The 17,794-nt window shown below is 34.1% G+C and overlaps 2 protein-coding genes across 2 annotated transcripts in view; both read left to right on the forward strand.

Annotated features, from left to right (window-relative positions):
• The window catches only part of LOC134243140 (putative uncharacterized protein DDB_G0293878), a 476,688-nt gene that overhangs the window by 117,859 nt on the left and 341,035 nt on the right, over nucleotides 1-17,794 (forward strand). The window lies entirely within an intron of this gene.
• LOC134243144 (uncharacterized) lies at nucleotides 15,470-17,252 on the forward strand. The gene is made up of 2 exons (XM_062725378.1): nucleotides 15,470-15,597; nucleotides 16,827-17,252. Exons 1-2 carry the CDS (start codon nucleotides 15,510-15,512, stop codon nucleotides 17,174-17,176), a joined length of 438 nt encoding a protein of 145 aa, XP_062581362.1. The 5' UTR covers nucleotides 15,470-15,509; the 3' UTR covers nucleotides 17,177-17,252.

A 17,794-nucleotide genomic window follows, 5' to 3' on the forward strand; every position in this document is an offset into this window, starting at 1 on the left:
ATTTAATTAATAAAATCATATATCTTAGAAAAACAATGGAGCAGTCTTTCACATTTAAGTCCACTCATAAGCGTCATTACGGTCTTCTTTCAACATCAGTTTCCTGGTATTTTCTTCACATCATATATGATCTGCAAAATTCATACAAAATGATTATACATGTACGATGTCAGAATTGTATGCTTGAATACTAATTAGAAATCTGACAGGTGGTATATTTTGTAGAGATTATTATTCTCTTTGAAAGACATTTTTTATGTAAAACAACCTTAAGATAGAGTTTAATTTTTAAAATGAAGGAAAATGTATCATTTTAGGAGAAGATAGCAACATACAGGTGGTTATAATGACATAACATTAATTTTCATTTCATCTTTTTTTAAAACATAATTTCATTTGTAACTGAAATCTATCAAAACTAAACAGTAGTTTTATAAATAAAAAGCATTTAAATACACATATGTGTACGGATTTTTTTTCTCTCTCTCTCTCTCTCAATCATAACTCAAGGAAAACACAAGTCAAATAACAAATTTAATATATCACTATTGAAAAAAAATTGTATGGATCTATTTTTATACCGCTACAAAAGCGTTGGTATAATTCATGGTCGTTTGAAGTCATTCAAACTGTCTTATTTATACACCAAACAGCTGGAAGTGCTCAGAAATAAACTTATGCACGTGAAACTTGCAATGGTTTTGAAATATAGGTCACAGCGTTATTAAAATCATAAATGAAGAGGATATTCCCTTAGGTCATGTCGTTCTTTACAAAAAAAATTCCTTAATATTACAATTTAATCGGTTTAATCCATCATTGATTTCATCTATTATTTAAAGGTTTTCCAAACCTTCTTTTAAAAAAATGTATATAATCTTTCTAAAGTTTAGGATTTGAGCAATGTTCATCATGAAATCGAAAAGTGGCTCTCCTGACAGACATTCATTACCAGGTAAATTTAAGTTCATGGAATTCTACAACAGTTTTGATAATAGTGGACTTTTTGTGTAATTGCATGTTCGGGGTTTTTTTCGTCAGTATTAAAGATCTCAGTCAAGGCATAAGTATAACTAGACAGGAACACATAATTTTTTACCTGTATTTTCAATATTGTTTCTTTATCTATCAATACATTATTGCTCATAAACGTATATGAAATCTGAAAATTGAAAATGATTGTAATACAATAAATAAGATTGAAATATAACATAACAGGATTTTTCAGTGGGTTTAAAGAGAAAAAAATAGATCTTCTTTATATGAGGTAATGCCTTCTTCGGTAATATTTTTTTTTTAAATGGAGTGCCTGAGTCTTTTTATACTTAAACTTTTTTTATTTATCTTGTTTATCTTTTTTATTTCAAAATATAACTTCTTAGTCCTTTGTTTTTTCATAAATGCGGAGGAACTCACCTGAGTTACAATGACCCTTTTTCTTTTGTTTCTTTTATTACTTTTCTAACTTCTTTCGAAAATTTTCACTCACATTCCCAACGCTTGGCCGTGTAACACAGGCCTCCACAAGTGCTGCATATTGATTGGGGCGGGGCTTAATTAAGAATTGAGAGCAAAGTCTTGAAATTTAAACCCTGTGCCATTTTTCATTAGCTTTGTTATGTTTCTTTTGGGCATTTAGACCTAAAGACTTTGGAAAATGGTGCTTTTAATTATACACCCACATTATAGAGTTTTATATCAGCTTAAGGTAGGATTCTTCTCACACAAAACTGTATTTCTTGTATTTAAAAATAAATGAAATTTTCACAGAATCAAGAAGATAATATTACTTAGTGAAGGTATCAGTTAGAGTAGTTTTGGCCGTTTTATATTAGAGTCAATGTCAGGTCAAGATCATTACCTTTTCCCTGGACATTAAGAATTAAAAAAAAAATGACTGTATCCAGTCATGCAAAAGGGTCCTCTATTTCGAAAGATTAATTTTTTTCTTTTTGCATAAAAAGATACAGTAAAACTCGGTGATGACGAAGTCAATGTGACCTATGATATTACTTCGTTATATCCGTAATTCGTTATAACCGTATAGTAAATTAATGAAATTGATATAGATGGGGATCCAAGATGACTTCGCTATATCCGTAAATTCGCAATATCCGTGTTCGTACTGATCGAGTTTTGCTGTATTACTATATAGGGTCTATAAGATGATACAACCAAATTGACACAAATAGTTTAACAAAAATGAATTTTAGCTAATCCGATCTTTAATTTTTAGGATATTCAATTTATTTAAATATGCACCCTAAATTTTTCTTATTTTAATATATGGTAAAGAAGTCATATAGAGATAACAAAAAGTTTTGCCGTTTACTAGGACAGCAAAAACACTTTCTATGGATTTTTGGCTCATATCTGTACTTAGATCGGAAGTGTTTAAAACCTAACATAATTGTAGTTTGATTGGAAAGTCATATTTATTTGATATATTTTAAAACTTCAGCCCCTTATTATTAATTTAGTTAACATTTGAAAAATTCTTCAACTCTTTGATTATGTAAAAATTATAACTAAATTTTTTGTTCTTCAATGAGTCTGACAGGCAGAAAAGAAGATATTTTCATACGCCACTATTCCGCCGAAATTATCACAAAATAACACAATGTACCATTTCTATCTAAACTTGTATAAATATGATGAGAAAAGAAAAATATTGTCTTTTAAATCCCTTTCACTTAAATATATAACACATATAAGCAAATATACATTGAATATTTCAACTACTCAGAAACCAGCGAAGAATCCGACCTTAAAAGACAAAATTTTAACAAAATTAACAACATAAAAACTTTCAACTGTATATACAACCAAACATATCATTGACGGCTGCATTTTTCAATAAAAATGGAACTCGTAAATTTACTTACCCTAGGCTACCATTGGTCATTCGCTAAATTATTTTACTAGAAAACATTCTGTACTCGCAAGCACTCTGAAATTGATATCAAAAAGATGCTGCTCGACAATATCTATGTGGTTTTTTGAGACCAGGTCTTCCAACATTCTCTATGATTTTCCATGGGTACCAATTGCGACCCGTTATTAGCAGACCTATTTTATATTCATATTAAGCAGAATTTGTTCAAAATCTTTTACGTGAAAAGAGGAAAAAAATCAATTGTGGCCTTCAACTCGGCATAGAGATATATCGACGACGTGTGTCAATTAACAATAGTTATTTCCTTTCTTACATGTATATCGATATTCTCCTTTAAAACCCATTCATTCCTGATACCAAATCAGTAATTATGATAGATAACATAACACATTAAATTGGACTAGCAACGACACGCAGCAGCTTTAATATATTAATATACATATCATTAAGATACACAAAATAAATATAAGTTGGATTCATTCAAAATTAAACCGTGTTCACAGCTCTACGTGTCGTCCTAAACTGACTTTAAAGCTGACATGAACTCTTAAAAAGGCATCATTTTTCATCTTTGTACGACTTACTACATTCCTGTACACCTTTGTCCGCCATATTTCTTTGATTCCACCATATTTTTTGAAAAATTTTGGCCACCTGTACCTGTTATATAAAGCCTGGTACATTTGTTTCACTTGAGTGATTTTCTACAGGTCCAGTCCAAAGACTATTTCTACCTACGTAGCTATTAATAGCTACCTAGGTATTTAAAGCTACCCAAAGTAGCTATTTTTACCTACTTTCTGCTTTAATTGCATTTTGTGGCCAAATGCAGGAACGGCGCAACATGGTGAGCACAAAATTTCTTAATACAGTCACACTGATGATGGATAGGACAAAAATTGGCCAAAAAATGATCACTTAGTAGATTATCAATTTTGCATAGAAACTAATGTAAAATTGCCTTTTCAGGAAGTAATCATTTTTTGGCCAAAATTTTGTCGTATTCATCATTGGTGTGACTGTATCAAAAGATATGGTATTCACAATGTTGCGCCGTTTGGTCTTTGTGCCGCAAAATGCAGAAATTATAAAAAAAAAGTAGGTAAGAATAGCTACTTTGGGTAGCTTTAAATACCTAGGTAGCTATTAATAGCTACGTAGGTAGAAATAGTCTTTGGACTGGACCTGTTCTAGTCTGGCTGTCGACATGTACACATCTCCGATAGCATAGTTGTCATAAATCCATAAGCTGACCAAATACATGTTTTAAAAGTTAAAATCCAACAAAAACTAGAACTATACTGAGAAGTAAATTATTTTTGAATGCATTTGCTGCAATTTAGAAAAAATAACACTGAAAACAGCAAAAACCGTTTGGATATGCACGCATGAAGGTCGAGAATGCGCATCGAACGCAGTGATAAAGATATTTACCTGAATACTGCTATCGTTACAGGGATGTGCACATGTCGAAAGAAATATCCTATTTTACTTTTATTGAAATATGCATCTCAGAAGTCATGTAATCCATTGCAAAAAGAACAGTAAAAAATCGTCACTCCATAGCACTTGGACACACGTGGTCCACGACGATCAGTCTATTTGGTCAGGGGAAATATCAAAGGTGGAAAACTTAGTAAAACTGGTATTTTGGTTGATTGAAAAATGCAAATAATTTTTTTTTTCAAAAATAAATATTTCTCTTGTCTGTATATGTAAATGTAAACAAAATTTATAAACATGGCTTAACTACATTAAATTTATTTTATAGCATGCAACATTACGAATCATTCATCCTTTGACGAGATTCTCCCGTGAAAGGGGGGGGGGTTTAATAAAAAAAAATGCATAACGCTCTCTGAAAAAGATCGGATTTCATTACGATCAAATATTTTCATTAAGAATACTGTGCATTGGCTTTATTTTTTAAAATATAGACCAAATATAACTTGATTTAAACTTATCTTATAATTTTATACACAATAAACGAGTTTGATTCTGTGGTACATGAATGATCAAAATACATGTAGAATTCATTTGCGGATCCAGAGGAGGGATGGGGTTCCGGGGATTGGAACCCCCTTTATTTTTGTACATGCATACAGAGAGAGAGAGAGAGAGAGAATGTTTTTTTTCTGTATCAATATCAATATAGAATATAGATATTTATACGTCTAATAATTTGAAGAAATAAAAAAAATCTCTGTCCTTTCTGTTCCCTATATCTGTAGATTTTCGCGGATTTGCTTTCCTCCGTGTACCTTCAATCATTTTGCAATCATTTATTTGAATCTTTTCACCATTTTAAACCTGTATACAGAGACCACAAAAATATATAGGTGATTTTATACATAACGGTAGATCTATAAAGCATGCGTGAATAAGAAACTAAACCAAAAAATTGTAAGTTGTATAAATGTGAAGTATGGGGATATAGGCCGGGGCATATTTTATTTTTTCTTTATAAACGAGCACAATTTTCTCAGAAAACAGTGTTTATTGTTATTCATAATGTGTTTAAAATTCATTACATTCTGAAAAGTTATGCTTTTTTCTGTTAAGCATAGCATTCTTTCTGAAAGTAGCGAGCTGCACTTTAGTATGTAATGAAACTCATCTCCGAGTTCTTTTAAATTACAGTGGGGGCAAATTCTTGTCTTGGTAACCCTTGCAAAGGGCTCCGACCACCCACAAGTAACATGCAAGGAAGATTCCAGCGAACTTTAGCTACATGTATACCATTTTTGGACCATCTTCAGAAGTAACCATCTTTTAGAAGTATGCATGAAATATTTCGATTCAGTGAAGATAAAGGTTTAAAATGTTCCCGTAGTATGCAGATGGAAAGGGGGGGGGGGCTCACTTTTTCTGAAGAGAAAAAAGTTACTCGGAAAACGCAGACTCCCTGGTAAACGCGAATTTGTATTAAATTGGTATGAAAAGTCAAAGGTTTGAAGCATAAAAAGTCATTAACTACCCCCCCAAAAAAATAGGTTTTTGAAGTTTGGGCGAGTTTACATTTTTTTTTTTTGTTTTTTTTTATTACTTTTTTATTACTTTTTTTTTTTTTTGCTTGTCAAGAAATTTCTGGGTTGGATGTTTTTTTTTTGGATTGAGGTGGGCCCCCTCCTGGAAAAAATTTCTGGATCTGTGCCTGAGTGCTGGGAGCACCGACCTGGAATGCCCCCCCCCCCCTTTCTAAAAATGGCTGGATCCGCCGCTGGAATTGAATGTGAATTATATTTCTTGACATAAAATATTAATAGTCGAAGCATATAGGAAGGGAAAGCAAACTGCCGATGAGAGTTCCACATTCTACCAAAAATTAGCCTTTTATACCCCTTGTCTAAATAATTTTTGTCCAGATTCCTTACCTGAGAAGGTATTTGAGAAAGTTCCCAATGTTCCCATTCCTATGATATAGATTTCATGTTTATTTCCCTTTCAATTTCGGCGGTTAGGTTTATTTTCTTGTCAAAAGCAAAATTATTATTTCAATTTTTGAACAAGTTTCGACATCCCAGCTTGAAAAAGAAATCCTTGATCTGTCCCAAGATCTAATAAATGGTACAGCAAAAAATGCATATGATTTTATATCTATTATTGCGCTTACGGATAGTTACATGAGGAGAGAGAGAGAGTTCAATGAATAAAAGAGTAATTAAAAATTATCCTTACCCTAGTTTTTAAAAATATCTCCCAAATATTGCAACAGAAATTATTTTTATTTTTAAACAAGAGGCCCATGGGCCACATCGCTCACCTGAGAAGCTTTGACCATTCTGTTCTTTACCAGATTTCCCCCTTGTTATACATAATGCATCCCCACCCTACCCCACTGATCATAATTTAGACATTTTTAAATCTACACTACCCCATAAACTTCCATGGGCACATATGTTTCAGCTTTTTTGGCCCAGTGTTTCCTGAGAAGAAGATTTTCAAAGATTTTTCCTATATATTTCTATGTAAAACTTTGATTCCCTATAATGGCCCCGCCCTTTCCCCGGGGGTCATGATTCCTACAATTTAGAATTTACACTACCCCAGAATACTTCCACATAAGCTTCACTTTTTCTGGCCCAGTGGTTCTTGAGAAGAAGATTTTCAAAGATTTTTCCTATATATTTCTACATAAAACTTTGATTCCCCATTGTGGCCCCGCCCTTCCCCCGGGGGTCATTATTTGAACAATTTAAAATCTACATTATACCAGGATGCTTCCACATAAGTTTCAGCTTTTCTGGCCCAGTGGTTCTTGAAAAGAAGATTTTCAAAGATTTTTCCTATATCTTTCTATGTAAAACTTTGATTCCCCATTGTGGCCCCGCCCTTCCCCCGGGGGTCATTATTTGAACAATTTAAAATCCACATTATACCAGGATGCTTCCACATAAGTTTCAGCTTTTCTGGCCCAGTGGTTCTTGAGAAGAAGATTATCAAAGATTTTTCCTATATATTTCTATATAAAACTTTGATTCCCCATTGTGGCCCCGCCCTTCCCCCGGGGGTCATGATTTGAACAATTTAAAATCTACACTACCCCAGGATGCTTCCACATAAGTTTCAGCTTTACTGGCCCAGTGGTTCTTGAGAAGAAGATTTTTTAATGACCCAACCCTATTTTTGTCTTTTCTTGATTATCTCCCCTTGCGAGGGGATATGTCCCTTCATTTTAAAAATTTAAATTCCTCCTTACCCAAGGATGCTTTGTACCAAGTTTGGTCAAAATTGGCCCAGTGGTTCTTGAGAAGAAGTCAAAAATGTGAAAAGTTTACAGACGGACAGACAGACGGACGGACGACGGACAAAATGTGATCAGAAAAGCTCACTTGAGCCTTCGGCTCAGGTGAGCTAAAAAAGTTAGACTGTCAGACAGGGATACTGAAATCTCGAAAAACTTCCTGTAATAATTATAAAACAGCCACATTCCGCAAAAATGTACATACTTTGTAGTCTTAGTGAGACAATAAAAAATCTCAAAAATGGATTTGGCAGAAATGTCTGTCTTCCAAGAATATTCAGGTAATGGCCATGTCAATTATTTCTGCCCCCCCCCCCCCCCTTAAAAATACAAATGCCTAAATGTCAGTCTAAACAGGGATGTTTTTCCTCGTGTGTGTGTTAAAGAACGTACAGATGTACATATAAAATGTATTCTGCTTAAATGCTTTTAAGTCTTGAACTAAATAATTGCCGTATATCAAATTATTTGGTTTAGATTTGAGATTAGTGCTAAAATAATCAGTTGTAATTGACAAATGAATTTTGCGATGCAAAACAACTGCAGACTATATATACAATGATAGAATGTTTATCAGAACTAGATAAACAATTTTCAGATATACCTTATAAAGCCGTTATAATTATACTTTAGTCCCCCCCCCCTTTCAGCCGCGCAAATACCAAATAACTTCTCTTTTCCACTTGTGATGTTTTCCCTGACCAAAATTTGATTAGCACGGACTAAGTGTTTCGATGTTCTAGGCTGTACGAAGATGTAACAGTGTGTTTACTTTTGAGTTTTTATGGAGTTTATTTCTTTTTTGTGATGCATATTTCAATAAATGGAATTCAGGGTGTATATCAATTGACTTGTGCAGTGATCTCATTACCAGGTATGGGTACGTTTACAGCGTTCGACGCGTTTTCTCGACATGCATCAAACTGTCAAAGTCTGCATAAAACCTGCAAATCAAAGATGGTTGTTTTGTTCCATTCAAATGATAATAATTTCAAAGTGTGTTTACGGGTTTTAGTGCTTTTTATTTCATGTTTATTCTGCATAAATTGGCGCAGTGTAAAAATGCGTACTCGTGCAACCAAATCTTTCTTTCAAACTTGCATTTTCTTTCTTTTTTTAAATGCATTTGATTCAAATCAATAATTATTCAGAAATATGATTATTATATTGTTTGTTGTGGTTTTGAAATGTCTTGATCAACCCATGTGTTCTCAAATGTTTTACCATCGGAGATGTGCACAAGTCGATAGCCAAGCCAAAAAATCATTCAAGTGTAACGAGGGCATTGGGGTATATATCGTTACAATAAGACAAGGTATCTGAAAGAAATATGGCAGAATACGGCTATCGTTGGTATGAAACAAGTCGTACAAAGATGAAAAAGTTGCGTTTTTAAGAATTCATGTCAGCTTTAACTCACTATCTCTTGAAAAACCGGTTCTATTGAACCGCATGACTGAACATACCTGAACAGGTATTCGAATTGAAAACTTTAAATATCCGGAATAATCCACTCATTATTATTACCAAGTAGAAATTGATTTCTGTCTAATTCGTTCCTCAAGCGAAAGAAATCACATTGATATATCCTGATGAGCTTGAAGTAAATAATATCATACACTCTGACAAATCTACTGCATATTTCAATATTTTACCTGAACAAAAAGTTCATGGTAATCTAAAAACCAAGTATTAAGAGAAACGGGATGATTTTAACTTTTTCCAACGTCTACTTCCCTTACTTATGCAGCACCCCCCCCCCCCCGGCACCTTCATCACCTGTATACTGAGTTTACATTTCACAGTTGTTAAATATGCAACAACATTGAAACAACATTTATAACGAGGTAAGACATTGACAAACAAAAATATCAGCAATCTCGTTTTTAAAAAGTCATTTTTCGTAAGTTCTATTGTCGAAAGACCTTGTAAGCAAAGAAAGTCTTCATTTCGTAAGTTCTATTGTCGATATAATGACCGTGTAAGCAAATACAATTGATCATCATGTCAAATGCCGACTGATTTTTTTTTCATATTTATATAATTGTTAGGCCAATATTTACAAAATGAATTGTCGACGGATTTTTTTACGTTATTTCCCAGAGATTGACAAGGATTTCATGATAGATATAACCGGTCGCCAGATGATGTTCTCTTCAGACACACACACACACACACACACACCCACCCTCACACACACCCTCTCTCACACACACACACACACACACACACACACATATGTGTATGTTAAAAACTTGGTAATCAGTACAATATAAGCGCTCCTATTTATTTTTAACAAACATTTTGAAAAACGTACGAGGCACTCTGAAAGTCAGTTACCTGTTTAATTTCCTCAAGGTATCCTTTCTATAGATGATATTGTGCAAAAAAATTATTCCACGAAAAAAAATCCATTCAAGAATAAAAACATTTGAAATATTTCTCATAAGCAACAGGGCATAAATAAGTCCTTAATGAACTTAATCATTGCACTTGGAAACAATGTAACTTCAAATCATGCATTATAAACTTTTTATACCAACTACGATGTAATTGCTAAAAGGAAACTACTTAATCAAGACTCATTTAAAATAAATCTGAATTTGAGTCTTTTTAAATTTTCTTATTTGTATAAAACGGTAAATATTATTTTGAATTTTAAGGGCTGGCATGAATCTAGGATTAATTCAAATTTCAGCAGTTACAGTAATCATTAATGAGTTAATTTTCAACGATAAAATGAAAGTCTATACAGTGTTTTGTATATATAAATAATTTCTTGGCAGTACTCATGAAGGATATGTAGATAACGAACAGTATTAAATATCAAAGTCCAAAAAGCAAAACAAAATAGGAGGAGAGCAAACACGGACCTCCAAAACATCAGACGCGGGATTATGCACCACGGAGGAGCGAACATCCGTCGACAACCCAGCGCACAATCAACGGACCAACAAGCAGCACTAAAAACGTCAATCAGCATTCGACCGAAGGACAAATTGTATCTGCCGACAAGGTCATTGTATCGACCATAGAACTTACGAAATGATGACTCTAAAAGAGACCGCCGACACCCTGCTTCTGCAACCTGTCTGTCAATAATTTACCTCGTCTCAGAAACTGCTCACACACAGAACACGCTTTTTGCACATCGAATCAACTGAGATACACAAACTCCGCATGCAGGCGATGAAGGCATATTGCTGCATAAGTAAGGGAAGTTGACGATAAAAAGTTAAAGTCATCACGTGTATCACAAAGCTTGGTTCTTAGATTCCCATTTATTTAATGTATTAGCGCATTGTTGTCTTCGCCAAAGCCGTTTAAATATGAAGCCCGCATTACAAAGTACATTGTATCATGGCTGCGGTGTTTTTCCTTTGAAGTCAAGTGTACAATAACTGGAGACACACAGATGGGCGTATCCAGAAAAAAAACTGTGCCGTGTATATGGGCGGAGCCAGCAAAAACTGTGCCGTGTAAATAAATTATTGAACACCAAGGCGATTTCATCATTTTAAATTACATGTATATTGAATCTGAATTACAGAATGAATGGGCATTGTAATATACAAATGCAAAATTTCTGCAAGTGAAATAAAGGTCTTTCACATAAATTACAGTACGTATATATATATATCCCAAACTACGAAATGATTTTACGGAGCTCTTCAAATATTCAATCCACAGCAACGAGAAATCAATTTCTTGACATGAATTCCACACAGAAATATATTAAAATATCCCACCTATTGTAATATAGGGCATACGCTGTACTGCATCCACAGATGAAGAGTAATTGACCTTGACACAGCGTTTTCGTGAATACAACAGCTCGAATATGTCAAATGATCAACGGGTATCTTTTTTCTTGATTTTGAATTTACCTTCTTCAACTTTTTTTTTCTTCTTTGATATCCAAAGGTTTTCTTGTGAATTTCATTAACAATCCAGGGACGGATCCAGCAATTTATGAAAGGGGGGACGCTCCAGGTCGGTGCCCCCAGCACTCATGCACAGAATCACACCTCGGCCACTTTAAGTCCGTAGCTACATTTAAAAGAAAGGGGGCCTCCAAAAACAGTTGACAAGGAAAAAAACCCCTTGCACCACACTCTAAAATCCAGGAGGGGGGGGGGGGGGTGTTGGGATGCTGCAATCCGACGTCCTTTCTCATGAACACACGCACGTAAGATGTTTATCAAAAATACTGACAGAAAGGAGAGATTATCTATGCGGTCACCTGACAAAAACTACATTTTCTATTGGTGTAATTAAAAATCATGCTGAAAATCTGTGACATGACGTTTGATTGGCCATGATACAAGAAAGTTATTGAACATTTATTATGGTGTATCCTGATTTATTTGGACGAAGGGCGGAGACTCGCGCTTCGCACTCGTCACCGCCCTTCGTCCAAATAACTCCGGATACACCATAATAAATATACAATAACTATTACCAGTATGTCTGAAACATGTGATAAAGAGAAACTTTGGCGGGTTTTGGCAAGATAAAAAATAACGAGATAACAAACAGTATTCAAGCTCAAAAGTCCAATAAATAATTAAATTTTTGGAGCAGAGCAAGCACGCGTAAGGATCTCTAAAATATCAGAGGTGGGATCGGATGACATGGATGAGTGAGCATCCCTTGTCAACGGTCACACCCGCCGTGTGCTACTTGTCATAATCAGGAAAATTTATGAAAAATCCGTCGACAATTTAGTGTGTAAATAATGGCCTAACAATTAGCATGAAAAACGTCAAGGGATATGATTTCTGCGAGGTTCATAAATCATACAACTCAAAGCATACAAAACATTATCTTATAAAAAATATTGGAGATCCAATATCTATTGAACAGTAATCTAATGCAGAAATATAAATCACCTGGGCAGTCATATGGCAATATTGGAACCTGTTTATATACGAGAGGCATAAACAATCGTAAAATAATTATCCAGCGTAAATGACAAGCAAAAACTAAAATACAAGCAAATTTGATTGAATCTAAACATCAATGAATTTCTATAAAAGAATGGAGAAAATGGAAAATGAACTCTACTTATTTTGGTTTGGAATAGTGTGAACAACCTAAGGAATGACAGATTTGATGTTCTTTTTTTACAATTTTTTTTTTTTCATTTTTTATTTATTATGGCCACATTGATCAATTTGTGGAATAAAAATATATATATAACACACTTCTTTAACTGCTGATTATAAATTCTACAAGTTTTCACTAGATTGTTGAAGAGATCGTTGAGAAAGTGCTCGGTCAAAATAAAAGTTAAGCAATTTCAATACCGGTATGTCCCCTGATTTGTGTTCTGGGGAACATAATAAAATTTTTAATAACCACCACTGAGACGTTTTTATTGTGCGATTTTCAATTTGTGCTGAGAACGGGAAAAGGTTCTATGGACAGAAACTTAAGTATAGTTATGTATCATTTAAATTGCGAGTTCTAATGTTCGTCAGAAAAAGATTTCGTTAAACACAGTGACCCAATCCCTGATATCAGCAGTATCCTCCTTTCAACTTTGTTCATGGTGTATTTGGTCATTTTTAAATAGGAGTCATTTTCCTGTTTGTTGTACATGTAGAAAACTGAACTCTAAAGTTCTTTTTAAGCATATAATGTTCATTTAACTACCGAGTTTTTTTAGAGAATTACATAGCTGTCGGCATGTAAATCTTGTGCTCAATTTCGGTAATTAATGAGTACATGTGCGCAACTTGAAAGCTGTTTATTTTTTACTGAGAATAAACTAGAGGTACTGTGAGCAATGAGCTCACTAAATGATACCCCCCGCCTCCCATATGAATATAATGGCAGTGTCCATGTTTTGCTCTGGAAAATCAAAAATGTATGTCAGATCAAAAAGTAAAATAGGAAGTGCACAATGGCAATATGTTATTAAGAATCTGTTAAAGTTTCATTAAATTTCCTTTAGTGGTATGAGAGGAGTTGCAGATAAGAGATGGGTACCCCAAAGCGTAACAGACGAACGGACGGACAGTCGGACGGACGGAAATTCCGATTACTATATACCCTCCCACTTTTCAAGCGGGGGGTATAATAAACAATTACTATGCATGTTATATATTTTGTTCATCAAGAACATGCCAAATGCTCTTTATAAACGCATTCGCTTTTCACAAAGAACTATCATTCAAAAGTATTTACAAACAGACATACAGTGCTGCATATGTAAGTTAACTAATGTACAATTACAGTCGAAGTATTTAAATATCGACCGACATATACATGTATGTACCAATATCTAAAATTTCATCGATTATAGGAAGGTATAAAAAGCCGTAGACCTTATCCAAGTCTCATACTGAAAAGAAGATTTGTGAATCTGAATTCGCGGTATGAAGGGTCCTAAATCAGGATTTACCCCATTAAAAATATCAACATTAGTTGTTACTGGGATTGCTCTAGTTGTACATATAGCTGCTGTGGCTTATCCTGTCTGGGACCAAATTGATGCTGCTTGGAAAGTACCTCATGTTCCAGTGTTTCAAAAAATTCAAGCCAGTGGTTCTCTTTGGGATTTTACAAAAAAAGTGGATGAAACTGGCCAATTCTTTCCACCAGTATTTTCTAAGAAGTACACAGGTTTGTAAAACACAAACTTGGACACAAGACGCATTTTTATAAAGATTTTATTTTGAATGAAATATAAATTTGACGATTTAAAAATCGAGTATTAGCATGCGTAATTATTATACCCCCCGCTTGAAAAGTGGGAGGGTATATAGTGATCGGGATTTCCGTCCGTCTGTACGTCCGTCCGTCCGTCCGTCTGTCCGTCCGTCCGTCTGTTACGCTTTATCTCTTATCCGCAACTCCTCTTATACTACTGAGTGAAATTTAATGAAACTTTCACAGAATCTTTATTACATATTGCCATTGTGCACCTCCTATTTTACTTTTTTATTCGACACGTATTTAAGGTTTCCCATAGCAAAACATGGACATTGCCATTATATGTTTACCTATGACTCAAATAGAAGCTTCTAGATAACATCTGATGGGACGAGTTATTCCTCTTTACACATTACCGTAAAACAATGTATAGCAAAACATGGACATTATGGGAGGCGGGGGGTATCATTTAGTGAGCTCATTGCTCACAGTACCTCTAGTTTTGTTACTGTACATTCTTCTTCAAAATCATTCAAAAAATAATGTAAGTTTGCCCACTCCCGACTAAGAATTAAGAATCTTCGCCGGTAAGTACAATATAGGTGGAATTAATTTTTGTTTCCTGAAAACATTAAACATCTTTGATGGATTTTCACAATACGTTGAAAAAATGAAACTAGAATGAACTAGAGGTACTGTGAGCGATGAGCTCACTAAATGATACCCCCCCTTCATATAGTTATAACTGAAAAGTCCATGTTTTGCTGTGTCCTGGAAACCCAAAATATAAGTCGGATCAAAAAGTAAAATAGGAGGTGCACAATGGCAATATGTAATAAAGATTCTGTGAAAGTTTCATCAAATTTCATCTAGTTTCAAGCGGGGGGTATAAAAAGGTTACCTGGAAGTTAACAAAGGTTTTGATTCAATACATTTTAGCCAGTCGATCAGGAAAGGGGAAACACACAATTTTTTAAGATGATCGTTTTCCCTGCCCAATTAAAAACTTGTTATAACTCATTGAGCAGCCATGTAAACCATATTTATCTATACCGTGTACATCTGAAAATGTGCGTCTGAATATCATTTTTAACTCATAACAGTTTAATTAACATGTAAGATTATTTTTACACAGAATGGAAAGAACCAATTAAGCTGATGGAGTTGACAGCAATAGGAGTTGGTGCAATAAGCATCGTACTGTTGATTATGTCAACCTTTATTGACAGACGTATAAGCAACTACGTCATTCTTCTGCTGAGTAGAATGGTTGCCATTACAGCTCTCATGTGTACATGTAAGTTTTATTTCTTGAAATAGAGAGCAACAAGAAACGATCTTGGAATTTACGAAAAACTTATTTCAATATACTAGTACATGTATTGAGATGGAATATTCGGGAGATACTAACAGAGAAAGAGACTTGGCATTTCTTATATATTACTTTATCTTGGTTGCAAATAAGACCTCTCTCTGAGTCGTGTTTTGGCTGACCTTGTTTTACATCAATTGTTGACTTTTGTTTTATAAATACATTTGACTTGGAAATTTCGTCTACTTGTCAGTACATTGGGCTATTGGTGGATGTGATCGCTCGACAAAAAATGAATGCCTTCTCATCCTAGGCACCCGATCGCAAAGTGTATTCAATATGTTAAATAAATTTCCACATACATATCTTTTTTGTTTGTACTAAAAGTGAAGTTATAGGCGAACTCGAATCAAAACTTCATACATACAGAGACGGTACGAAGCGATATATGTGTGGCGATATATTTTAAATACGTCAAGACATAATTATATTGAAACGTACGTTGGTCCTGTGCCCACGTACAAACGGAAGGACTCTTGAAATAATATATTTGGGCTGATGAGGATTTTCTGAGAAAGAGAGCCTAAAAAATATTTGTTTCTTTCCTGTAAACCGAGCGACTTATTCAAATTGCTGCCATATATGTGCCGTGTTATCAGCTGATGGAATAATTTTTACAAAGAATGCTAAGTGTAGTATTGAGATATAAATATGTCATCCAAGTCAACCTTCACTTAAATGTGAAGAGTAATGGTCAATTTAATATCGTCTAGCACTTCCTCCTCCAATTTTATTAACTTAATGTTCTATCGCAAGACAGCAAAGTTGGGTGTCCACTGTTAATTTTCCAAAATATTTGATGGTATTAAATTTTGCCTATGTGTCCCTTGATGGACTCGTATAGAACCTTTATCTGTGGGTCCTTTGGATCCACAGAAAATAATTCTGAATTTCGAACACTGCCTAGGTATAGGCGTTTCTATTTAAATGAGCTATTAAAACTGCATAATGTTTATCTAATATACAGAGAAAATTTTAAATTATTTTATGCAGACTTAGTACCAACAGCATGTATAATCCAGTGCATTTACTATTCAGCGATTCGCTTTGTTGTAAGCGTCGTCAACTTAGAAGCATATTTGCTTTAACCAGGTTCTACAGCTTATGTTTCATTCATAAAATTTAAAAAATTCATGCAATTGTTCTTTTTTCAGCACTAGATATTATGCTTGGGGCTATGTTGTACAAATACCAGTTTAAAAAAACTGCAAGCAATTATGCCTCAGATGTAAATTTGGGGTATCCCATAGACAAGTTTGAACTTCAGATGGGTTGGAAATTGGAGTGTGCTGCTGGTGGCCTATTTCTTATGGCTACTTTAATTGCCATTGCAGAGTCTCTACACAATCCTCCTTCAAAAGATAAAAGCTCGAAATCAGTCGTACCTTTTGAAGAGAAGACCAACAGCAACAACAACAAAAATAAGGAGGAAGAAAAAAAGGAGAATAAAAAGGGAAAGTTGGTTGTGGAAGACATTGACGAAAACCCGGGGAAGAAATCTTAAACATGTTTAAAACTGACATTTTCACTAAATATTTTAGCGTATGTAACATACACAAGTAATTAGATGAAAATGATGAGCTGTAATTTTAATGCTTCATTGTACCTGTACATGTATTAGTTTTCGATAGACATGATTTTAACCAGAGTAATTACCCATTGGTCGCAATATTTTATAGGGCAATCCCGAATTTCATTATCATTAACCGATTTAAACTTCTTATAAAGGCATCTAGGTGAAGATAATACAATTTTTCCGAAGAATAAAATTGGTTGCTCAAGAGTAAAATTCGCTTGTTAGACCTCCAAGGTGGCAGATTTGATTTGAAGTGTTTTTTCTTAACATTATGTAAGGCAAATTAATGTAGCATTTATATAAACATGGGTAGTATTAAGAAGTATATTGGAACAGTGACACTTTTCTTTTAAAAATTTTATTTAAATAAAAAAACATGTTTTGAAGTGTTCACTTTTTCATCCACATTTTATTAATAAGCTCATTTAGAGATCGGGCTCTCTGGATTGGCATCGTGAGGTTAATCACTGGTAAGTGAGATACCGGTATGTTATATATTAAATAATATTTTTATTTCATACCGCATTACAAAGTGCCGGTACAGGT

This window comes from Saccostrea cucullata, unplaced genomic scaffold, assembly GCF_032062105.1.
Source record: "Saccostrea cucullata isolate Sc308-1 unplaced genomic scaffold, CSIRO_AGI_Scuc_v1 ctg161, whole genome shotgun sequence".
NCBI classification, from domain to species: Eukaryota; Metazoa; Mollusca; class Bivalvia; order Ostreida; family Ostreidae; genus Saccostrea; species Saccostrea cuccullata.